Source organism: Pristiophorus japonicus, chromosome 14 (assembly GCF_044704955.1).
Source record: "Pristiophorus japonicus isolate sPriJap1 chromosome 14, sPriJap1.hap1, whole genome shotgun sequence".
In the NCBI taxonomy this organism is placed as follows: Eukaryota; Metazoa; Chordata; class Chondrichthyes; family Pristiophoridae; genus Pristiophorus; species Pristiophorus japonicus.
This window is the reverse complement of record NC_091990.1, coordinates 105,383,670-105,407,548: the sequence shown is the minus strand read 5'-3', so window position 1 is coordinate 105,407,548 and position 23,879 is coordinate 105,383,670. Positions and strand designations below refer to the sequence as shown.

Sequence of the window (23,879 nt, the reverse complement as noted above, 5' to 3'; positions counted from 1 at the left end):
GAACCCAGAAGATCCATGGGCAAGGATCAGGGCTCCTCAGAACCAGATGGAGGATTGTCTGGCGAGTCAGGCCCTGCACCCCCACCTTCTGGGCTCGGTGGTCTTGCATGGGGCCCGCTGCTGGCTGAACTGCAAAACATAAATGAGGTTATTAGAGAAGAAGGGGGTGCTCGGGTCACAAGGTGATTCCAGCGCTACACACAGCATATGCACGACAAAAGCACCACCGCTATCAAAATCATCACAGACATCACATTTCATGACCATCTCCAAATTCTGTATTGCAATGATTCTCATGAGGCCATCATTATTTAGAGAACACTTTTATCATTCATCTATCATATTATTGGTCGGATATGAGTGGGTGTGGCATCTATTGACTTTACATCATGCAATGGTGTATACTTTACTCACGTGGTATCACATCAGGTTCTGCAGCTGCTTGCGTGGCTGACCGGGGATGGCTCCCCACTAGTGCCAGCACCCGCTCCTCGATGTCAGTGAGGTCGCTGATGACTAGTGACCCACCACCCATTCGCCTCTGCTCGGCCCTATTCTTCGAAAGCTTCTTCTGTAAAAGGTAACAACAGCACGGCATGGCATGAGATCATTATGTGAGATCATTGCTAGGTCATCATCATCATAGGCAGTCCCTCGGAATCGAGGAAGACTTGCTTCCACTCCTGAAGTGAGTTCTTTGGTGGATGAACAGTCCAATACGAGAGCCACGGACTCTGTCACAGGTGGGACAGATAGTCGTTGAGGGAAGGGGTGGTTGGGACTGGTTTGCCGCACGCTCTTTCTGGCACTGCACGCTTTTTTTTGCATTAAATTTCATCTGCCACGTGTCCGCCCATTCCACTAACCTGTCTATGTCCTCATGAAGTCTATCACTATCGTCCTCACTATTCACTATACTTCCAAGTTTTGTATCATCTGCAAATGAGGGCTTGTCTGGGATTTGAACCCAGGACCTCACATAAATTTCACCCTACAACCCCAAAACGAGAATCATACCCCTGGACCAACCAGAAAAATAGTTTCTCTCTATCTACCCCATCAAATCCTCTAATTATCTTAAACACCTTGAACAGATCACTACTTAATCTTCTACACTCGAGGGAATACAAGTCTAGTCTGTGCAACCTATCCTCGTAATTTAACCCTTTTAGTCCCTGGATGATAAATATAAAATCAAATTATTATACAAAAATGAGGATAGAATGGATGATTTTAAAATGAAGTCAGAATTACCCCATCATCCTTCACCTTCTAACCTTGCTTCACTTAAAGATCATGGGTTGGATTTTCCAGTACTATCCGTCTCTGTTTTCGCCCCAGAGGGGTGGCAATGGCGGCGGTGAGCTCTTCTGGGTGGACGGTGAGTTTCCAGCGCCCTGCCGGAGTTTTCGGGGCTAGTCTCGGCGGGGCGCGGGTCAGTACCACCCGGAAGAGTTGCGCCGGTGTGCAACGCTCCTGGTGGTGACACCAGCTTGATTTTTGGCTGACGTCCGATCCGTACACCCCGCAACGCGCCCTGCTGGGACCGCCTGTGAAAACAGCGGTCCGACCTATACCTGCTGCAGTGAGATAAATAATGTCCACCTCAGGTAAGTGTGATTGTTTTTTATTTATTTATTTTTTTGCGATTTATGTTGTGGTGACGTGGGCGATGTATTGGGAATTTTTTTTCATGTTTTTCTTTCTCCCCAGACCTCTCTCGTGGCGCTCCGAGGCCGACTATTTCGCTCGAGATTTTCCCTAGCGCCCTGAGAGAGGTGTGCAATGCCTCCCTTAGCGCTCTGTCCCACACTCAGGGCCCAGCTGCCAAATTTTTCTGACTGAGGCACAAGCTGTTCCCGGGCACAAACTTTACCGCCCCACTGCCATTACCGCCCCGAAATTAGCAAAGCCGAAAATCCAGCCCCACGTGTTGTCTTGCCTCCCCAATTGGAACATCACAGGAGGTTTAACCTGTTTATTAGTGAGAGCGATGGTCTCAACACTGACCTAAGACCACGACTGAATGTGTTTAAAAAACAAACAGTTGTAATTTAGCTGTCTGAGCATCTGCTGTCGAATGAAAGGGGAGTATTGCCCCATGTGTCTCCCATTTAGTGCTGAGAAGCACGCCATCACTGATCATAATTTCCTGTGACACAGTGCCACCTTAACATCCTGTGAAATCTGTGGCTATTGTCTTCAGAGCAGTCATACAATAGTGCGTAAATACTGAAGCAATTCATGCTATATTAATGGCAGCTACCTTAATGGAATGGGAAAGGGGCCTCTTTAGACGGGCACTTTACATCACTGATTGAGCGAGATAAGAGCAATTCATGGCTACACAACTTTGGGAGTGAAATTATACAATCTACTATAAATGTGTGGTAAATAACCAACATTTCTTTAATGGATGCTGATGGCTTGAGGGGTTTCACAGAGCGAAGATTACTGCGAATGACGGCAGTATGATTTAGGTTTTTATTCACCACAATAATCAGATTTTTTGAAGCATTTTGAAAGATCTGGTGCATCAGTCTCTGTGAGACACTGATGGATGCTTTCTGTTTCTATTACTGACCACTGGACCAGTCGAGACAGAACCTTTGACCCAATTGGCGTCTGGGTTTTATTTTTAGAATAATGGGAATCCAGGACAAGATAGGATTTTTGCACAGCAGAAGTAGACGGCTTCACATCAGCTGGAGGATCACAGTCGGATTTGTCTCCCCGGCCTGACCTCACTCCAGAAACTAGTACCTGCTGCTTCATAACAACATAAGAACATAAGAATTAGGAGCAGGAATCGGCCATTCGGCCCCTCGAGCCTGCTCTGCCATTCAGTGAGCTCATGGCTGATCTTCTACCTCAACTCCACTTTTCTGCACTATCCCCATATCACTTGATTCCCTTAGTATTCAAAAATCTATCGATCTCTGTCTTGAATATACTCAAAGACTGAGCCTCCTCAGCCCTCTGGGGTAGGGAATTCCAAAGATTCACCACCGTCTGAATGAAGAGGTTTCTCCTCATCTCAGTCCTAAATTGCCAACCCCTTATTCTGAGACTGTGACCCCTGGTTCTAGACTCCCCAGCCAGGGGGAAACATCCTACCTGCATCTACCCTGTAAGAATTTTGTTTATTTCAATGAGATCCCCTCTCATTCTTCTAAACTCTAGAGAATATAGCCCTAGTCTGCTCAATCTCTCCTCATTGGACAATCCCCCCATCCCAGGAATCAGTCTGATGAATCTTCAATGGCAAGTATATCCTTCCTTAGGTAAGGAGAACAAAACTGTGCACAGTACTCCAGGTGTGGTCTCACCAGGGCCGTATATAATTGTAATAAGACGTCTTTACTCTTAAACTCAAATCCACTTGGAATAAAGGCCAACATACTATTTGCTCTCTTAATTGCTTGCATGTTAACTTTCCTGGCTTTCAGCCAGTTCCTTGTGCACATCCAAATTGTGTGCCCAGTGACAGTGCACAGCAGGCTAGCTAACACTCAGTGTAAGGTGGTGGATACCTGACCGAGACTGTCCCGTCCCAGGGGTGCATACTGCAGGCTGGGCGGTTTGCATTGCCATGCCGTAGCATGTTGCTGTGGTTCAGTACCTTGCAGGCAGCTCTGGGCCTGTTCGCCCCCAGTGCTGGTGAGCTAGCCACTCAGGAATAATGTCCGGAATTCATGTATCTGGAGCAGCCAAAGATTGAGTATCTGACTCGAACGTCCCCATTTCAGGAATTAAACTAGGGGGTGATTTTACACTTCACTGCTCCTGGTGCATTGCCTGTGCTTTTTCATCTAGTAAATAATGGATGCAGATTGGGATGTGCGATATCCACAAATTTTTATTAAATATAAATCCACGTTCTGGTTAATAATGTTTAGCTATTCTGTACAGCTTGCAATCAAAGCATATTTTATATACAGTCCCCATCACTTATAGCGGGTGAGTTATTGCTGTATACCATAGCCGGAATAACTGGATCTCTCTCTCTCTCTAACTGTCTCTTTCTCTCCTCTGCTGACCCTCACTGCAGCCCAACAAGTTGGTTGTCCATCTTCCTTGCAGCAGCCCAGCGCAGGGGAGATACAGAAACAGCATCAAGTTTTCTATTGATGATAATCTGACAAAAGATTTGTACAGTCAGTTTCATTGAAGCATTGATATGGGTGCAAGAACAGAGACCTGGGAGTGTTTGTGCACAATTCTTCAAAGATGAAAGGACAAGTTAACAAAGCACTTAATAAAGCATATGGGATCATGGGCTTTATAAATAGAGGCATAGAGTACAAAAGCCAATAGGCTACATTTTCCACTTTTGTGCTTATCTCCCAAACGGGCGCTATTTCCGGCGTGGTCGGTAAAAAAGGGTTTTCAGATCGTCGGCTACTCAGCCATTCTCAAAGCACCTTGTCTCCATTTTTTAAATTGGGCATTACCGCGAGCGATATAAAATGGGCGGTAGCGTTAAATCTCGCTGACCTTCTGCCATAAAGTGTCGCCGTCCTTAGCAACGGCATGGCAACGCTCGATTCCCGCGATTTAGGAGGTCAAGGATCATCATGACATGCGCAAAAGAGGAGACAGAGAGAGAGGGAGCTGAGAGGGACTGAAGGCATTTGTGGCTGTGGTGTGCGCTTGTTTGGCTGTTGTGGGAAGCACAAGTGAGATTCACCAGCAGCAAAAAGCTTACTAAGCAACAAGAACATAGTTGGCACCGAATTTTTGTCCAACAAATAAGATATAACATGGAAGGGATGGTGGCGGCCCTGGAGCTGGTAGCCAGGAACACTGATGGCAGAGGGCTCCCAGTGGTCCCGGAGCGCGGCACTGCACCCCAAGGTGCCGCACCCCCATTGCCAACCACACGAGAGCCAGCAGCAACATCTTGCTTCTGTCTAGGAGCACGTTTCCACCTCAGGACCGTCCTCTCCCTTATCCGTCCAAGCAGCGTTTCAGCCGCCATCGCCCCCCCAATGAAGCATCTCTTGAGGAGATCCTCGGCCAAGCGGCTTGGAGTCAGGAGGGGAAGGGGTAGAGGTGGGGAGGAGAAGCTGGGGGGGAAGAGTTGGTTTTTACAGAAATACTAATGATTTCAGACTAATGTTTGGTTTAAATATATTTTATCTAACAAAACCTTGTTGCGCATTGGCTCAGATAACTGCACCGTTACACGCTGGTGATTCCTTAACATCAAAGGGTATAACTTAAACATTGACTGTCACCAAGGTGATGCCCACCATTGATGTATCACCTGCACACCCAGCATTTAATCTGCCATATAAATAACACCAACGTCCTTTCAGACAAAGCGATCTTTGATGAGCTCCTGACATAAGGCTCTTGCAGCTATCATGCAACCACGGGCCATTTCATGCGGTCTACAGGGGAGCGGGGACATGGCTTCAGCGTCAGCCTGATTGTCTGAGCTGATGTCAGCGTCCGCCTCCTCGTCCTCCTCGTCCTCTCTCTGGTGAGGTGGACTGTCAGACTCATCAGGCAATTCTTGTCCCCTCCTGATAGCCAAGTTGTGCAGCATGGAGCACACCACCACAAATTGAGCTACCTGTTCAGGGTGGTATTGGAGATCGCCTCCTGAGTGGTCCAGGCATCTAAAGCACTGCTTAAGCACGCCAATGATTTTCTCCAGGATATTGCGAATGGCTCTATAGCTCTCGTTGTATCCCCTCTCGGCTTCGGTGTGGTAGTCACACCGGGGGATCATCAGCCAGGTGGCGAGGCCATATCCTTTGTCACCAAGCATCCAACATTGACCTTGTGGCTGATTGTTAAACAAGTCAGATATAGTGCTCTCACGCAGGATGTGAGCATCATGGATGCTGCCTGGAAATTGAGCATTCACTGCCAGTATAATTTGCTGGTGGTCGACAACGAGAAATTCAGGGAGTGGAATCCCTTGCGGTTCCTGAAAACCTCTGCATCCTGAAAAGGTGTCCGCATCGCGATGTGCGTACAGTCTATTGCTCCCTGCACCTTGGGGAAGTTTGCAATTCTGGAGAATCCTAGAGTCCTCTCACTCTGTGCCTCCCTGGTCAAAGGGAAGCTGATCAATTCCCTCCTGTGTGCGTACAGGGCTTCAGTGACCTGTCTAATGCAGCAATGTGTGGCATGCTGAGAAAGTCTGCAAATGTCGCCAGCTGAGGCCTAAAAAGAACCCGAGGTGTAGAACGACAGTGCCGTGGTGACTTTGACCTCGACAGACTGTGCAGTACTGATGGTGCTGGCAGGCTGCAGATCTCCCCTTATCAGCTGGCATACCTCAGTGATAACTCTTTGTGGAAGCGCAATCTCTGAAGGCAGGTAGTGTCGGGCAAGTTGAGGTAAGACTACTTCTCCCTGTACTTGTGGGGGGTGTAATGTCTGGTCCTCCTCATCAGTCTGGCACGTCTTACATTGGGAACAAAGTGCTGTGGAGCGTACCTTCAGCGATCTCAAGTCTGCTACATGTAATTGGTCATCAAGAGAGGGTGCGAAAGGACAGGCCCCATTGCAGTAGCTCTCTGTTTTCCGCCGATTGGTCACAAACAATGAATGTCCCGACGAAGACACCTATTCGATTCCAATCGGTCACAGTATGGTCAAGATGTTTGTACAGATGTTCACATCAACTCCAACGACCTCCAGAGTACATCCAAACTCCCTGAGGTTGAAGCACATCAGCCTTTTAAAGGATGTGACATGTGATGTAGAACATGGCGTCCATAATGCTGTGATTAGTTCCACTTTTTTGGGGCGTTTTTTTGGACAAGCGATATTGTGGGCGATATGTGTGCGAGATGGTGAAAGTGACGCTGCGCAATCTCATGTTTCGGTAAATATGCTCTTTACGACAAAAAAAAGTGGGCGGGCGGTATTATTGAATCTCTGTTTAATCAGTACGGAAATTAACGCCGGGCCATATTATGGCGTTGATTTCGCCCATTCTGATGATTCCGCCCCAAAAAAGTGGGCGGGCGGTAATATTTTTTCCCAACGTTAAGCACATGGGGAAAATAACACTCGGCGATAAGTTTCCCCAAAATGTCTGTCAGTTTCCATTTTGTTGCTAAATGGGCGATATCTTGGCGTTGTACGTCATTTCAGCGGAAAAACGGGCATTAAGTGGGCGTAAAGGATGCAAAAAAAGTGGAGGTTCTAGCCCATAAAGTTATGCAAAATCTTTTATAAAATGGTAGATTGACCCCAGCTGGAGTATTGTGTCCAATTCTGGGCTCCACAATTTAGGAAGGACATGAAGGCTTTGGAGAGGGTGCAGAAACGATTTACAAGTATGGTTCCAGGGATGAAGGACTTCAGTTACGTGGAGAGACTGGAGAAGCTGGGGTTGTTCTCCTTAGAACAGGGAAGGCTGAGGAGATTTAATATAGGTTTTTTAAATCATGAAGGGTTTAGATCGACTAAATTAAGAGAAACTTTCTAGTAGCTGAAGGGTCGATAACCAGAGGGCACAGAATTAAGGTGATTGGCAAAAGAACCAGAGGCGACATGAGGAAAAACTATTTTACGCAATGAATGGTTAGGATTTGGAATGTACTGCCTGATAGGCTGGTGGAAACAGATTCAATAGTTGCCGTCAAGAGTGAATTGGATAGGTGCTTGGGGGAGAAAGAATTGCAAGGATATGGGGAAAGAACTGGGGAGTGAGACTAACTGGATTGCTCTTCGAAAGAGCATAGACTCGATGGGCCGAATGACCTCCTTCTGTACTGTACTGTTATGATTCTATGATGTCCCATGCACAGGAGATTGTTCAGCCCATCATGTCTGTGCTGGCCGGTGCTTACTCTGCATCAGAGCCACCCATTCTAATTCACTTTCTCGTCTGTGTATAACACTGGTGAGTGGTTTAGACCAGGATTGCTCTCAGTTCCGCAATCCCAATCTGCCCATAAATTGTCAAGAGCAGCTTAATACAGCTGTTTCTACCCGAAATGTAACTTGCCATGGGTAGATTTAGTGGGTAAAGTCACTCGGGATTTTTTAGTGATGCAATTTTCTGTTAGGAAATATATTTGTGCCACATTTCCTGTCTCGAGTATTTTAGATGCAACAGGACCGAACATCATTTAGGAATTTTGAGTATTCTCAAACGTTAAGTACCAAATGAGCTGAAATTCTTAAGTTTTGATTCTTTAAGAACGTGTTCAGTAATTGCTTATAATTTTTCAAAAATCAGCGATAGTCTGTACGCTTCCTCATAAAGCCCCATTAGGCTCTGAATTTTTAGTTTCAGGTTCTGCTTTATGATTTATTTTTATTACGGTTTCCTGAGAATGGCCAAACATACATTCCAGAATGCTTCTGCTAAAAGAAAGACTTGCATTTCTACAGACCCTTTCACCACCTCAGGACGTCTTTTACATCGAATGAAGTATTTTTGAAGTGTAGCCACTGTTGTAATGTAGGAACATACTCAGCAAGCTCCCATAAATACCAATGTGATAATGACCAGGTCAAAGGTTTTTAGTGAAGGATGTTGAAGGTGGGATAAATGTTGGCCAGGACACCAGGGAGAACTTCCCTGCTCTACTTCGAAACAGTGTCATGGCATCTTTTACGGTCACATGAGAGAGTAGACGGGGCCTCAGTTTAATGTTGCATCCGAAAGACAGCCCTCCGACAGTGCAGCACTCCCTCAGTACTGCCCCTCAGACAGTGCAGCGCTCCCTCAGTACTGCCCCTCCGAAAGTGCAGCGCTTCCTCAGTACTGCCCCTCCGACAGTGCAACGCTCCCTCAGTACTGCCCCTCCGACAGTGCAACGTTCCCTCAGTACTGCCCCCCGACAGTGCAACGCTCCCTCAGTACTGCCCCTCAGACAGTGCTGCGCTCCCTCAGTACTGCCCTTCCGACAGTGCAGCGCTTCCTCAGTACTGCCCCTCCGACAGTGCAGCGCTCCCTTAGTACCGCACTGGAATGTCACCCCAGATTGATGTGCTCCAGTCTCTGGACTGGGATTGAGAAACGTTGGTGTGTGCTATTCTACTCAAAGAATATTGTAATATTTCTTTGTTATTATTGCTTCTCTGCTGTTGTCTGGCACAGGTTGTAATTCAAGCTGTGCAAGCTCTCTCCCCAGCTTCGACGAAGCCATCTAGAAGATGCATGAGACAGGTAGCCTTGGAATTCACACCTGCTACCATCTGGCCCACAATTAATTCCTCGGCTACTAGTGTTGCCAGGCTGCTATCTGTTTTACTGTTGTACATCTGAGGATAGCGGGAAGTAATTAAACGTAGCTCCTGCCCGATGTAACATGGGAAAGCTACTGACCCAAATTTATATTGAACTAAACCCACAGCTTTTTGTGCAAAACTTTCCTCACAATTTTTGTAAAGGCTCAACAAAAGACTAAGCTATCACTAGAGCGCACCAAAGCTGAAATATGCTCGAAGGCCTGCATCGTTTCTTGGAGGTTTTACTTAGCTAGTAATTGTAGTAATAAAGCGGCTGTACACAAGGCTCACACTGTTGTAACAATGTGTTTAATGATGATTGACATACTGGGGGAGATTTTCTGTTCCAGTGCTCCTGATACCTGCCAGGAGCGCGTATTGTGAACTCCCACAGCCTCGTACAGTGACCTAATTGACGTGTATAAAATTATGAGGGGCCTGGATAGAGTGAATAGGAAGAACCTATTACTCTTAGCAGAGAGTCAACAACCAGGGGGCATAGATTTAAAGTAATTGGCAGGAGGTTTAGAGGAGATTTGAAGGGAAATGTCTTTACCCAGAGAGTGGTGGGGTCTGAAACTCACTGCCTGAAAGGGTGGTAGAGGCAGAAGCCCTCACCACATTTAAAAAGTACTTGGATGTGCACTTGAAGTGCCGTAACCTACAGGGCTACGGACCAAGGGCTGGAAAGTGGGACTAGGCTGGATGGCTCTTGGTCGGCCGGGGGGCATGATGGGCCGAATGCTCTCCTTCCATGCTGTAAATTTCTATGATTCTACGTACACTGAAATTGTTGGTTGAAAAATCACAGGATAGGGTTGTACCATTTGCTGATCCATGAAGCAGAAAATCTCCCTTCAGCAGCTTACTGCAGTTTTACAGCAAGTGTGCTGTAGGTTATCAGTAGCAGGGTCTTTGTTACCTTGCTTGCAATCCAGAAAACAACCGGTGTGTGATAATGGTGGCTGAGTCTGGAGTAGTGCAGCCAGAAACATAGAGTCCGTTCCAGCTGGTGTATGACTTGGAACTCCGGTTGAGTTTTTTAAAAGTTATTTGTGTCGTGAATTCAATGAATAATTAATACACAATAAATATTGGCCCAGAAATTGCGGTTGGAGGCTTCCTGCAAGTGGAACGAAAGTGCCTGGTGGTCCTGGAGGAACGTAAACTTGCAGTCAGAGGCCACGATGTGTCTGGCCACGATGTGCAACACAACGTCGGGGCCCACACATCCCAGGAACGTGGGATCACATGGGCCTGAACCACCAATGAACATGGAGTATTCTCATTGATAATAATGGTTGAGTTCCCTGTGCACAAGCTCCCTTTACTATCAATGGGAATACCCACAAAAAACAGAAACACAACACAATAAATAAAAATAACACCACACATATTTAAATTTAATTAAATGTTTTAGACAAAAAAAATGTTTTGAAGTGTTTTTATATGTTTTAAAAGGGGTAAAAAATAAACTTGCCGTAATGGACTGGGTTTTTAATATAACAATTATTGATAACATTTAATTTTTATATCTTTTAAAACTCTTTTGAGACATTTTGACAGTCCACAAGTGCATCGATCTCACCCGGAGAGGCCGCAATTTACAGCCCAATTATTCTGACCAGAAGGAATTTGAATTTGGAACTTTTTGTGAGTTAATACTGTCTAATGTGTACATCTAGCCCACACACATATTCCCACTAAACTGATCACCCAATTTCCCTTCCTAGCTGATATCATAAATGATCGCCTCTCTTCAGGCACTGCCCCTCTCCCTTTCAAAACCACCAACATCTCCGCTCACTCCCAATCCAACCCTTACCCCTTTGTCCTCATTAAATACCACCCCATCTCAACCTTCCATTTCCTCTCCAAGGTCTTAGAATATGTTACAAAAGCACAATAATGTGAATGCTGGAAATCTGAAATAAAAACACAAAATGCTGGAAACAATCAGCGGGTCAGGCGGCATCGGTGGAGAGAGAAACCGAGTTACTGTTTCAGGTCTGTGACCTTTCGTCAGAGCCTGACCCGAAACATTAACTTTGTTTCTCTTTCCACCAATGCTGCCTGACCTGCTGAGTAGTTCCAGTATTTTCTGTTTCTAATCCTTGAATATGTTGTTGCCTCCCAGGTCCATACCCTTCGCTCCCGCTGATCTATGTTTGACTTTCTCCAATCAGTTTCCTGCCATTCCCACAACACCAAAAGCTGTGAATGTACATTCTCCGATGTTCTCCTGGCTGGGCTCTGACCCTCTATACACCGGCTCATCCGAATCCCTGCTGCCATATCTTACCCCATACCAAGTCATCCTCGCCTATACTATTCGTCCTCACCTTGGCTGCTGGTCCTCCCAATGCCACAAATTTTAAATTGTCATTCACGTGTCGAAACTCCTCCGTGTGTGAGTGAAATAACCTGGAATCGTTTCACATGTGATCATGGAAATCAGTGGAAGCTTTTTAAAAAATTTTACTTTCGCTCTCCCAGCGACAGTGAGATCGATCTTTAATACCAGATTGCCCTGTAATTCCTGTTTTCAGGTTACAACTCACTGCAGATCTGGGTGATGATATTTAACAGTATTATTTACATAGGATATTCGGCACATAAAACAGACCATTCGGCCCAACCAGTCCATGCCCACGTTTGTGCACCACTCAAGCCTCTTCCCACCCCTCTTCATCTCACCCTATCAACATATCCCTCTATTCCTTTCTCCCTAATGTGTTTATCCAGCTTCCCCTTAAATGCATCTATGCTATTCGCCTCAACCACTCCCTGTGGTAGTGAGTTCCACATTCTCATCCCTTTCTGCGTAAAGAAGTTTCTGCTGAATTCCCTATTTAGTGCAAGGAAAATATTGCATGATATCTCCATGAGTCTTTCAAATAAAAGATCAACCAGGATTTTTCTTGTGCGTTGTCAATTTAAGAAACATCGTGCTCGATGTTGATGACCAGCTGAGCCAGAGGGCAAATGTTTGTAGGTTCGCTGTCTACTCTCTGCAGCTTAGCTCCCGAGCTGAGCATCGGCAACTGGAGCCTGCAGTGACTCCCTACGTGGGAGTAGTGGTGGGGGGAGAGAAGGAATCGGAGTGGGGGAGTGGGGGTAGGGTCATGTCTGGCGACTCCTTGTGCCTCTCGTTAGCCAGCTCCAGTGGAGACCGTGTAGGAGCAGATCAGCCGTAAAAACCTATATGGCTCAGAGACGTGGACCATATAAAGCAGACATCGTAAAGCGCTGGAGAAGTACCACCAATGCTGCCTCCGCAAGATCCTGAAAATCCACTGGGAGGATAGACACACCAACGTCAGTATTCTCGCTCAGGCCAACATCCCCAGCACGCTCGACGAGCTCCATTGGGGAGCCACATCGTTCGCATGCCCGACACGAGACTCCCAAAGTAAGCGCTCTACTCGGAACTCCTACATGGCAAGCGAGCCCCAGGTGGACAGAGGAAACGTTTCAAGGACACCTTCAAAGCTTCCTTGATAAAGTGCAACATCCCCATCAGCGCCTGGGAGTCCCTGGCCCAGGACTGCACAAAATGGAGGAAGAGCACCCGGGAGGACCCTGAGCACCTCGAGTCTCGTCGCAGAGTGCATGCAGCAATCAAGCGCAGGCAGCGGAAGGAGCCTGCGGTAAACCAGACTCCCCACCCACTCTTTCCTTCAACCACTGTCTGCCCCACCTGTGACAGAGACTGTAATTCCTGCATTGGACTGTACAGTCACCTGAGAACTCACTTTTAGAGTGGAAGCAAGTCTTCCTTGATTCCGAGCGACTGACTATTTTGATGATGATGATGAGCAGCAGCGGTGTCAGCACCAGGCAAAAACATCAACGATCATTTAAACAATGATGCGTATGCAATTGTACAAAAACAAAGACAAATGAACTCGCAGAATGCTTTATATTGGCTGACACATGGCCAATATTTGTTGCGAAATGAATCTCATCTTCAAATTTTGTTATAGTTTCATCAAACGAGGATAGGCCTCTCACACCTTTTGGGATCATGACCTTCAGCCATATTACTCCCACACTCTGGAATACTCCCCTTAAACCCCTCTCCTTTACTACCTCTCTCACTATCTTCAAAAGTCTCATTAAAGCCATCTCCGGCTATATATTCGGATTTCACTCCCGAATTATTCTGCTGCTGCTTGCCGTCCGATTTCGCATCTCAAATGGATTGGGGTGCTTTACTGCATCAAACAGGGAGAGCGCTCCTCTAATTCATGACAACAACAAGCGTTTTTGCAGACAAATACAATCCATGTCCCGCATAATCTAATCCTGCGCACTATGGGGGCTATACGCTTTGCCTGCTGGTGATGATAGTGCTCTAAGATGGCTGGAATTGCGTGCCGAAATTTAATCACTCCACCATTGGCGGCCGTGCCTTCAGCTGCCAAGGCCCTAAGCTCTGGAATTCCCTCCCTAAATCTCTCCACCTCACTCTCCTCCTTTAAGACGCTTCGTAAAACCTACCTCTTTGACCAAGCTTTAGGTCACCTGTCCTAATATTAAAGGCGCTGTATAATGGGCATCGGGTGTTGACTAGGGCCAGAAACTATTTGCTATTGCGGTGTACTTGCAGATGTTGCTGATGCTTTAAGGACAGATCAATTTACATTTTGAAGGGAAGAAACTACAGCAGAAGGGGAGGAGTATACAACAAGAAAATACTGCTTCAACCTGGTTATTGCTGTGGCAACTTGTATTCATAGTCGAAAGTTTAAGCCCGCAATTCAAGAATCACCAAAAGATCACTTTGTAAAGTTTAAGAATGTAAGAACATAAGAAATAGGAGCAGGAGTTGGCCATTTGGCCCCTCGAGCCAAATGGCCAACTTAATAAGATCATGGCTGATCTGATCCTGACCTCAACTCGAATTCCCTGCCCGCTCTTCATAACTCTTGACTCCCCTATAGTTCAAAAATCTATCTCCACCTTAAATATATTCAATGACCCAGCCTTCACAGCTCTCTGGGGCAGAGAATTCCAAAGATTCCCGACCCTTTGAGAGAAGAAATTCCTCTCATATCCGTTTTAAATGGGCGACCCCTTATTCTGAAACTATGCCCCCTAGTTCTCGATTCCCCCATGAGGGGAAACATCCTCTCTGCATCTACCCTGTCAAGCCCCCTCAGAATCTTATGTTTCAATAAGATCTCCTCTCATTCTTCTAAACTCCAATGAGTATAGGCCCAACCTGCTCAACCTTTCTTCATAAGATAACCCCTTCATCTAAGGAATCAACATCGTGCACCTTCTCTGAACTGCCTCCAATGATCTCTGTCTTGAATATACTCAAAGACTGAGCCCCCACAGCCATTTGGAATAGAGAATTCCAAAGATTTACCTCCCTCTGAGGTGAGGAAATTTCACCTCATCTCAGTCCTAAATGGCCGACCCCTTATTCTAAGACTGACCCCTGGTTCTAGACTCCCCAGCCAGGAGACACATCCTCCCTGCATCTAGCCTGTCAAGCCCTGTAAGAATTTTGTATGTTTCAGTGAGAATACTCTCATTCTTCTAAACTCTAGAAAATATAGGCCTAGTCTACTCAATCTCTCCTCATAGGACAATCCCCCCATCCCAGGAATCAGTCTGGTGAACCTTTGTTGCACTCCCTCTATGGCAAGTATATCCTTCCTTAGGTAAGGAGACCGACACCCTACACAATACTCCAGGTGCGGTCTCACCAGGGCCCTATATAATTGCAGTAAGACATCTTAGGGCCAAAATTGCCTCCCTCCTTAAGGCCCATTACCGCCTGGTGCCCGTCACATGCCGACCCCCTTCAGACCGGCGGCAACCCCCTTTCTGCCCCGCGGGGATATTGATGTGTGGGAAATTGCCCCACAGAATGGCGCCGCCGGCAGTCGGTGCCACTGACCGCTTTCCCCTGCGGGAAACTGTGTGTGCCTGGGCGGTGTGTCCATCCTTAAAGGGGAGGGCGCGCTGCTGGAGCCTCCATTTTATTTGAATTGTCGACCGACTCCAAGGTAGGCCCGACAATGGTGGCCACGGGTTTGGCGGAGCTGCCAACAGGCAGCCCAGTACCCTCTCTTGGGTACTGAGCTGCTGGCCCGGCCGAAACCTTCCCTGGTAGCACAGTGGGCGCCACTAAAGTGGCTGCAGAGTTTGCAGCGGCCCTCCTCTGTGGTGCCGATGACACAGAGCGACAGCTGCCCAGCCACAACGGCACTTCCGCCCCTCAGCATCGACCGGAAGGTGAAAACCAGGAAAATCGCTCCACTCTTTAAAAACAGTAGGTGTGCCTACTTTTAGTCGGGAGCCAATTTCGGCCCTCTTCACTCATATACTCAAATCCTCTTGTAATAAAGGCCAACATACCATTTGCATTAAGCCCCTCAGAGATTAAGTTTAGCTTAGCTCCGTCCAGACCAGGGGAATGGAACACAATGACTGGATATCCCTCGCCCCTTGTCCCGCTCTGCCACACTTCCGCCGAAGTTATGCCGGTACAGTGTCTCCAAGGAGTTTCCCGCTCACCATCTTGCTGGTTTGCATTGGACCACACGTGTACATACCCACTGCGGAGCTTGTTTTATCATTTGTATCTTTCCCTTGCACCTCATTGTTGCACCTGGGAATTTTTTTTTTAACAGGCGCTTTATAAATGCTTTTGTTGATGAAAAATTAATCTATGAAGAACTTTGAACACTTTGAATTATCTTTGACATTTTTAATGAAAATTGAAACTTAATTTTAATCACGATGAAAGTAATCGTAATTTGTGTCTTTCCCCCACCACCCCAGGATTCAAATTGTAACTACAGGGAGACGGTTAAAAAGCTAATCCCACACTTGAAGTATTTGGACGACATTCCTGTGAGTGAGACCTGCATTCAGTCTAAGAGTACCGTCAATAAGGATTGGCTAATTGTGAAGGAAGCCATTAAGGATGGCATCTCAGCTGAGGATCTTGAAAATCTAGGTCTGTGAAATAACTCCCAAGCGATTATTAAAAACACCACAAACACCCATCTTGTAACAACTTACTCACGCTGTTAATATCTGTACACGGAAGAGGTAATAGACCATCAAATTGCCAGTAAAATGGATACTCTTTTTTTTTAAAGTTCGATACAACCATACACTTTAGCCTGGAGCATTTAAATGTTGAGTGTGATGTGGAATATATTTGATTGGAATACTGTGTACAGAAATCTGTGCAAAACCCAATTTGATTACCTTGCAATATGAGTCTTTTCTTAAACAAAAACCTGTTTTGAATACATATTGATAGTCTTCTGTAAATGCAAACTGTTTCTTAAACATTCAGGTGATAGTATAACCCCTGGGAGGCCAGCTTCTCGGCAGCACAAGAATTGTTCATCTCGAAGACCAGCAACTCCCCAGAGGCCACAGAGCGCTGCGAGACTATCCTCAGGTTCTCCTGTTGGCACCTTCCGGGCAGGAGCTCCTGATACCAGGCTTCAAGATGATGCGAGCGACCTAACACACGGTAGAGAAACGTCCAGTTCTTTCTATAATTAACCTCTTTTGAAGTACTGCAATCATAACAACATAAGAAATAGGCCCCTCGAACCTGCTCCACCATTTAACATGATCATGGCTGATCCGATCATGGACTCAGGTCCACTTCCCTGCCTGCTCTCCATAACTCCTTATTCTCTTATTGGTTAAGAAACTGTCTATTTCTGTCTTAAATTTTTTGCTCTCTGAGGCAGCGAATTCCACAGATCCACAACCCTCTGAGAGAAGAAATTTCTCCTCATCTCAGTTTTAAATGGGTGGCCCCTTATTCTAAGATTATGCCCTCTAGTTCTAATCTCCCCTTTCAGCGGAAACATGCATTTGGAAAATGGTGACATGATAGGTCCAAGTCAGCATGGATTTGTGAAAGGGAAATCATGCTTGACAAACCTTCTGGAATTTTTTGAGGATGTTTCCAGTAAAGTGGACAAGGGAGAACCAGTTGATGTGGTATATTTGGACTTTCAGAAGGCTTTCGACAAGGTCCCACACAAGAGATTAATGTGCAAAGTTAAAGCACATGGGATTGGGGGTAATGTGCTGACGTGGATTGAGAACTGGTTGTCAGACAGGAAGCAAAGAGTAGAAGTAAATGGGTACTTTTCAGAATGGCAGGCAGTGACTAGTGGGGTACCGCAAGGTTCTGTGCTGGGGCCCCAGCTGTTTACATTGTACATTAATGATTTAGACGAGGGGATTAAATGTAGTATCTCCAAATTTGCGGATGACACTAAGTTGGGTGGCAGTGTGAGCTGCGAGGAGGATGCTATGAGGCTGCAGAGTGACTTGGATAGGTTAGGTGAGTGGGCAAATGCACGGCAGATGAAGTATAATGTGGATAAATGTGAGGTTATCCACTTTGGTGGTATAAACAGAGAGACAGACTATTATCTGAATGGTGACAGATTAGGAAAAGGGGAGGTGCAACGAGACCTGGGTGTCATGGTACATCAGTCATTGAAGGTTGGCATGCAGGTGCAGCAGGCGGTTAAGAAAGCAAATGGCATGTTGGCCTTCATAGCGAGGGGATTTGAGTACAGGGGCAGGGAGGTGTTGCTACAGTTGTACAGGGCCTTGGTGAGGCCACACCTGGAGTATTGTGTACAGTTTTGGTCTCCTAACTTGAGGAAGGACATTCTTGCTATTGAGGGAGTGCAGCGAAGATTCACCAGACTGATTCCCGGGATGGTGGGACTGACCTATCAAGAAAAACTGGATCAACTGGGCTTGTATTCACTGGAGTTCAGAAGAATGAGAGGGGACCTCATAGAAACGTTTAAAATTCTGACGGGTTTAGACAGGTTAGATGCAGGAAGAATGTTCCCAATGTTGGGAAGTCCAGAACCAGGGGTCACAGTCTAAGGATAAGGGGTAAGCCATTTAGGACCGAGATGAGGAGAAACTTCTTCACCCAGAGAGTGGTGAACCTGTGGAATTCTCTACCACAGAAAGTAGTTGAGGCCAATTCACTAAATATATTCAAAAGGGAGTTAGATGAAGTCCTTACTACTCGGGGGATCAAGGGGTATGGCGAGAAAGCAGGAAGGGAAGTTGCATGTTCAGCCATGAACTCATTGAATGGCGGTGCAGGCTAGAAGGGCTGAATGGCCTACTCCTGCACCTATTTTCTATGTTTCTATCCTCTCTGTATCCACCTTGTCAAGCCCCCTCATAATCTTATACGTTTCGATAAGATCACCTCTCATTCTTCTGAATTCCAATGAGTAGAGGCCCAGCCTACTCAACCTTTCCTCATTAGTCAACCCCCTCATCTCCGGAATCAACCTAGTGAACCTTCTCTAAACTGCCTCCAAAGCAAGTATATCCTTTAGTAAATATGGAAACCAAAACTGCACGCAGTATTCCAAGTGTGGCCTCACCAATATCCTGTACAACTGTAGCAAGACTTCCCTGCTTTTATACTCCATCCCCCTTGCAATAAAGGTCAATATTCCATTGGCCTTCCTGATCACTTGCTGTACCTGCATACTAACCTTTTGTGTTTCATGCACAAGTACTCCTAGGTCCCGCTGTACTGCAGCACTTTGCAATCTTTCTCCATTTAAATAATAACCTGCTCTTTGATTTTTTTTTCTGCCAAAGTGCATGACCTCACACTTTCCAACATTATACTCCATCTGCCAAATTTTCGCCCACTCACTTAGCCTGTCTATGTCTTTTTGCAGATTTTTTGTGTCCTCCTCACACATTGCTTTTCCTCCCATCTTTGTATCATCAGCAAACTTGGCTACGTTACACTCGGTCCCTTTCTCCAAGTCGTTAATATAGATTGTAAATAGTTGGGGTCTCAGCACTGGTCACTGCTGCACCCCACTGGTTACTGATTGTCAACCCGAGAATGAGCCATTTATCCCGACTCTGATTTCTGTTCGTTAGCCAATCCTCTATCCATGCTAATATATTGCCCCAACTTCGTGAACTTTTATCTTGTGCCTTTTATGTGGCATCATAGAAAGGTTACCCCACAGAAGTAGGCCATTCGGCCCATTGAGCCTGTGCCGGCTCTCTGCAAGAGCACGTCAGCTTGACTCAGTCACCCACCCTTTCTCCGGAGCCCTGCAAATATTTTTCCTTCAGGTATTTATTCAACTCTCTTTTGAAAGACACGATTGAGTCTTCCTCCACCATCCTTTCAGGCAGTGCATTCTAGACCCTAACCACTCGCTGCGTAAAAAAGGTTTTCCTCCTGTTGCCTTTGGTTCTTCTGCCGATCACCTTAAATTTGTGTCCTCTGGTTCGCGACCCTTCCGCCAATGTGAACAGTTTCTCTTTAGCTTCTCTGTCTAGACCCCTCATGATTTTCAACACCTTTATCAAATCTCCTCCTAACCTTCCCTGCTCTAACAACAACTTGTATTTATATGGAGCCTTTAACATAGTGAAACATCCCACGGTGCTTCACAGGAGTAGTATGAGATAAAAAATTTGACGCTGAGCCATATAAGGAGAAATTAGAACAGGTGATCAAAAGCTTGGTCAAAGAGGTAGGATTTAAGGAGCATCTTGAAGGAGGAAAGAGAGGTAGAGAGGCAGAGAGGTTTAGGGAGGGAGTTCCAGAGTTTGGGGAATAGGCAACAGAAGGCACAGCCACCAATGGTTGAACGATTATAATCAGGGATACTCAAGTGGGCTGAATTAGAGGAGTGCAGACATCTCGGGGGGTTTTGGGCTGGAGGAGATTACAGAGATAGGGAGGGGCGAGGCCATGAAGGGATTTGAAAATAAGGATGAGAATTTTGAAATCGAGGGATGGAGTCGGTGGCTAGGGAACAGAGTTTGTGGTGGGGACTGGAAACAATGGCTTTGGTCTTCCCAATATTCAATTGGAGAAAATTTCTGCTCATCCAGAACTGGATGTCGGACAAGTAGTCTGACAATTTAGAGACCGTGGAGAGGTTGTGAGAAGTGGTGGTGAGGTAGAGCTGGGTGTCGTCAGCGTACATGTGGAAACTGACAGTGTTTTTGGATGATGTCGCCAAGGGGCAACATGTAGATGAGAAATAGAAGGGGGCCAAAGATAGATCCTTGGGGGACACCAGAGGTAATGATGCGAGGGCGGGTAGAGAAGCCGTTGCAGAGGATTCTCTGGCTACGATTAGATAGATAAGAATAGGACCAGCTGGACGATGGTGGAGAGCCGTTGGAGGACGATAGAGTGGTCAACTGTGTCAAAGGCTGCAGACATGTCAGGAAGGATGAGGAGGGATAGTTTGCCTTTGTCAACGTCACAAAGGATGTCATTTGTGACTTTGATAAGAGCCGTTTCGATATTGTGGCAGGCGCGGAAACCGGATTGGAGGGATTCAAACATTGAGTTGGGGGAAAGAGGTGCAGGAGTGGGCCGTTCGGCCCTTCGAGACTGCACCACCATTCAATAAGATCATGGCTGATCATTCCTTCAGTATCCCTTTCACACCTTCTCTCCATACCCCTTGATCTCCTTAACTGTAAGAGCCATATCTAACTCCCTCTTGAATATATCCAACGAACTGGCATCAATAACTCTCTGAGGCAGGGAATTCCATAGGTTAACAACTCTCTGAGTGAAGAAGTTTCTCCTCATCTCAGTCCTAAATGGCCTACCCCTTATCCTAAGACTATGTCCCCTGGTTCTGGACTTCCCCAACATCGGGAACATTCTTCCCGCATCTAACTTGTCCAGTCCCGTCAGAATCTTATATGTTTCTATGAGATCTCCTCTCATCCTTCTAAACTCCAGTGAATAAAGGCCTAGTTGATCCAGTCTCTCCTCATATGACAGCCCAGCCATCCCTGGAATCAGTCTGGTGAACCTTCGCTGTTCTCCCTCAGTAGCTAGAACATCCTTCCTCAGACTAGGAGACCAAAAGTGAACACAATATTCCAGGTGAGGCCTCACTAAGGCCCTGTACAACTGCATTAAGACATCCCTGCTCCTATACTCAAATCCCCTAGCTATGAAGGCCAACATACCATTTGATTCTTTACCGCCTGCTGTACCTGCGTGCCCACTTTCAGTGACTGATGAACCATGACACCCAGGTCTCGTTGCACCTCCCCTTTTCCTAATCTGCCTCCCTTCAGATAATATTCTGCCTTCGTGTTTTTGCCCCCAGAATGGATAACCTCACATTTATCCACATTATACTGCATCTACCATGCATTTGCACACTCACCTAACCTGTCCAAGTCACCCTACAGCCTCTTAGCATCCTCCTCACAGCTCACACCACCACCCAGTTTAGTGTCATCCGCAAACTTGGAGATATTACACTCAATTCCTTCATCCAAATCATTAATGTATATTGTAAAGAGCTGGGGTCCCAACACTGAGTCCTGCGGCACTCCACTAGTCACTGCCTGTCATTCTGAAAAGGACCCGTTTATCCCGACTCTCTGCTTCCTGTCTGCCAACCAGTTCTCTATCCACGCCAGTACATTACCCCCAATACCATGCGCTTTTATTTTGCACACCAATCTCTTGTGCGGGACCTTGTCAAAAGCCTTTTGAAAGTCCAAATACACCACATCCACTGGTTCTCCCTTGTCTACTCTGCTAGTTACATCCTCAAAAAATTCCAGAAGATTCATCAAGCATGATTTCCCTTTCATAAATCCATGCTGACTTGGTCCGATCCTGTCACTGCTTTCCAAATGCGCTGCTATCTCATCCATAATGATTGATTCCAACATTTTCCCCACTACTGATGTCAGGCTAACCGGTCTATAATCATCCATTTTCTCTCCCTCCTTTTTCAAAAAGTTGTGTTACATTAGCTACCCTTCTGTCCATAGGAACTGATCCAGAGTCGATAGACTGTTGGAAAATGATCACCAATGCATCCACTATTTCTAGGGCCACTTCCTTAATACTCTGGGATGCAAACTATCAGGCCCCGGGGATTTATCGGCCTTCAATCCCATCAATTTCCCTAACACAATTTCCAGCCTAATAAGGATATCCTTCAGTTCCTCCTTCTCACTAGACCCACTGTCCCCTAGTACATTCGGAAGGTTATTTGTATCTTCCTTCGTGAAGACAGAACCGAAGTATTGGTTCAATTGGTCTGCCATTTCTTTGTTCGCCATTTTAAATCGGCTGTAAGGGACCTACGTTTGTCTTTACTAATCTTTTTCTCTTCGCATATTTATAAAAGCTTTTACAGTCAGTTTTTATGTTCCCTGTAAGCTTCCTCTCGTACTCTTATTTCCCCCTCTTAATTAAACCCTTAGTCCTCCTCTGTTGAATTCTAAATTTCTCCCAGTCCTCAGGTTTGTTGCTTTTTCTAGCCAATTTATATGCCTCTTCCTTGGTTTTAACACTATCCTTAATTTCCCTTGTTAGCATGGTTGAGCCACCTTCCCAGTTTTATTTTTACTCCAGACAGGGATGTACAATTGCTGAAGTTCATCCATGTGATCTTTAAATGTTTGCCATTGCTTATTGACCGTCAACCCTTTAAGTATCCTTTGCCAGTCTATTCTAGCCAATTCACGCCTCATACCATCGAAGTTACCTTTCCTTAAGTTCAGGACCCTAGTTTCCAAATTAACTTTGTCACTCTCCATCTTAATAAAGAATTCTACCATATTATGGTCACTCTTCCCCAAGGGGCCTCGCACAACAAGATTGCTGATTAGTCCCTTCTCATTACACATCACCCAGTCTAAGATGGCTAGCTCCCTGGTTGGTTCCTTGACATATTGGTCTAGAAAACCACCCCTAATACACTCCAGGAAATCCTCCTCCACCGCATTGTTACCAGTTAGGTTAGCCCAATAAATATGTAGATTAAAGTCACCCATGATTACTGCTGTACCCTTATTGCACACATTCCTTATTTCTTGTTTGATGCTGTCCCCAACCTCACTACTACTATTTGGTGGTCTGTACACAACTCCCACTAGCGTTTTCTGCCCTTTGGAATTCCGCAGCTCCACCCATACCGATTCCACATCATCCAGGCTAATGTCCTTCCTTACAATTGATTTCCTCTTTAACCAGCAACGCCACCCCGCCTCCTTTTCCTTTCTGTCTGTCCTTCCTAAATTCTGAATACCCTTGGATGTTGAGTTCCCAGCCTTGGTCACCCTGGAGCCATGTCTCCGTGATGCCAATCACATCGTATCCGTTAACTGCTATCTGCGCAGTTAATTCAGTCACCTTATTCCGAATACTCATTGAGGCACAGAGCCTTCAGGCTTGTCTTTTTAACACACTTTGCCCCTTTAGAATTTTGCTGTAATGTGGCCCTTTTTGTTTTTTGCCTCGAGTTTCTCTGCCCTCCACTTTTACTATTCTCCTTTCTATCTTTTGCTTCTGACGTCATTTTATTTCCCTCTGTCTCCCTGCATAGATTCCCAACTCCCTGCCATATTAGTTTAACTCCTCCCAAACAGCACTAGCAAACACTCCCCCTAGGACATTGATTCCGGTCCTGCCCAGGTGCAAACCATCCGGTTTGTACTGATCCCACCTGCCCCAGGAATTTGAATCCCTCCCTTTTGCACCACTCCTGAAGCCATGTATTCATCTGAGCTATCCTGCGATTCCTACTCTGACTAGCACGTGGCACTGGTAGCAATCCTGAGATTACTACTTTTGAGGTCCTACTTTTTAATTTAAC

At 46.0% G+C, this 23,879-nt stretch overlaps 1 protein-coding gene across 4 annotated transcripts in view; it reads left to right on the top strand.

The window, feature by feature from the left end:
• lrrc56 (leucine rich repeat containing 56) overlaps positions 1-23,879 on the top strand; it is a 259,560-nt gene that overhangs the window by 166,819 nt on the left and 68,862 nt on the right. For all 4 annotated transcript variants that reach the window (XM_070898582.1, XM_070898580.1, XM_070898581.1 and 1 more), the window contains 2 exons: positions 16,012-16,189; positions 16,538-16,720. In XM_070898582.1, the coding sequence (XP_070754683.1) occupies positions 16,012-16,189; positions 16,538-16,720 (361 nt within the window). The remainder of the gene's footprint in view (positions 1-16,011; positions 16,190-16,537; positions 16,721-23,879) is intronic.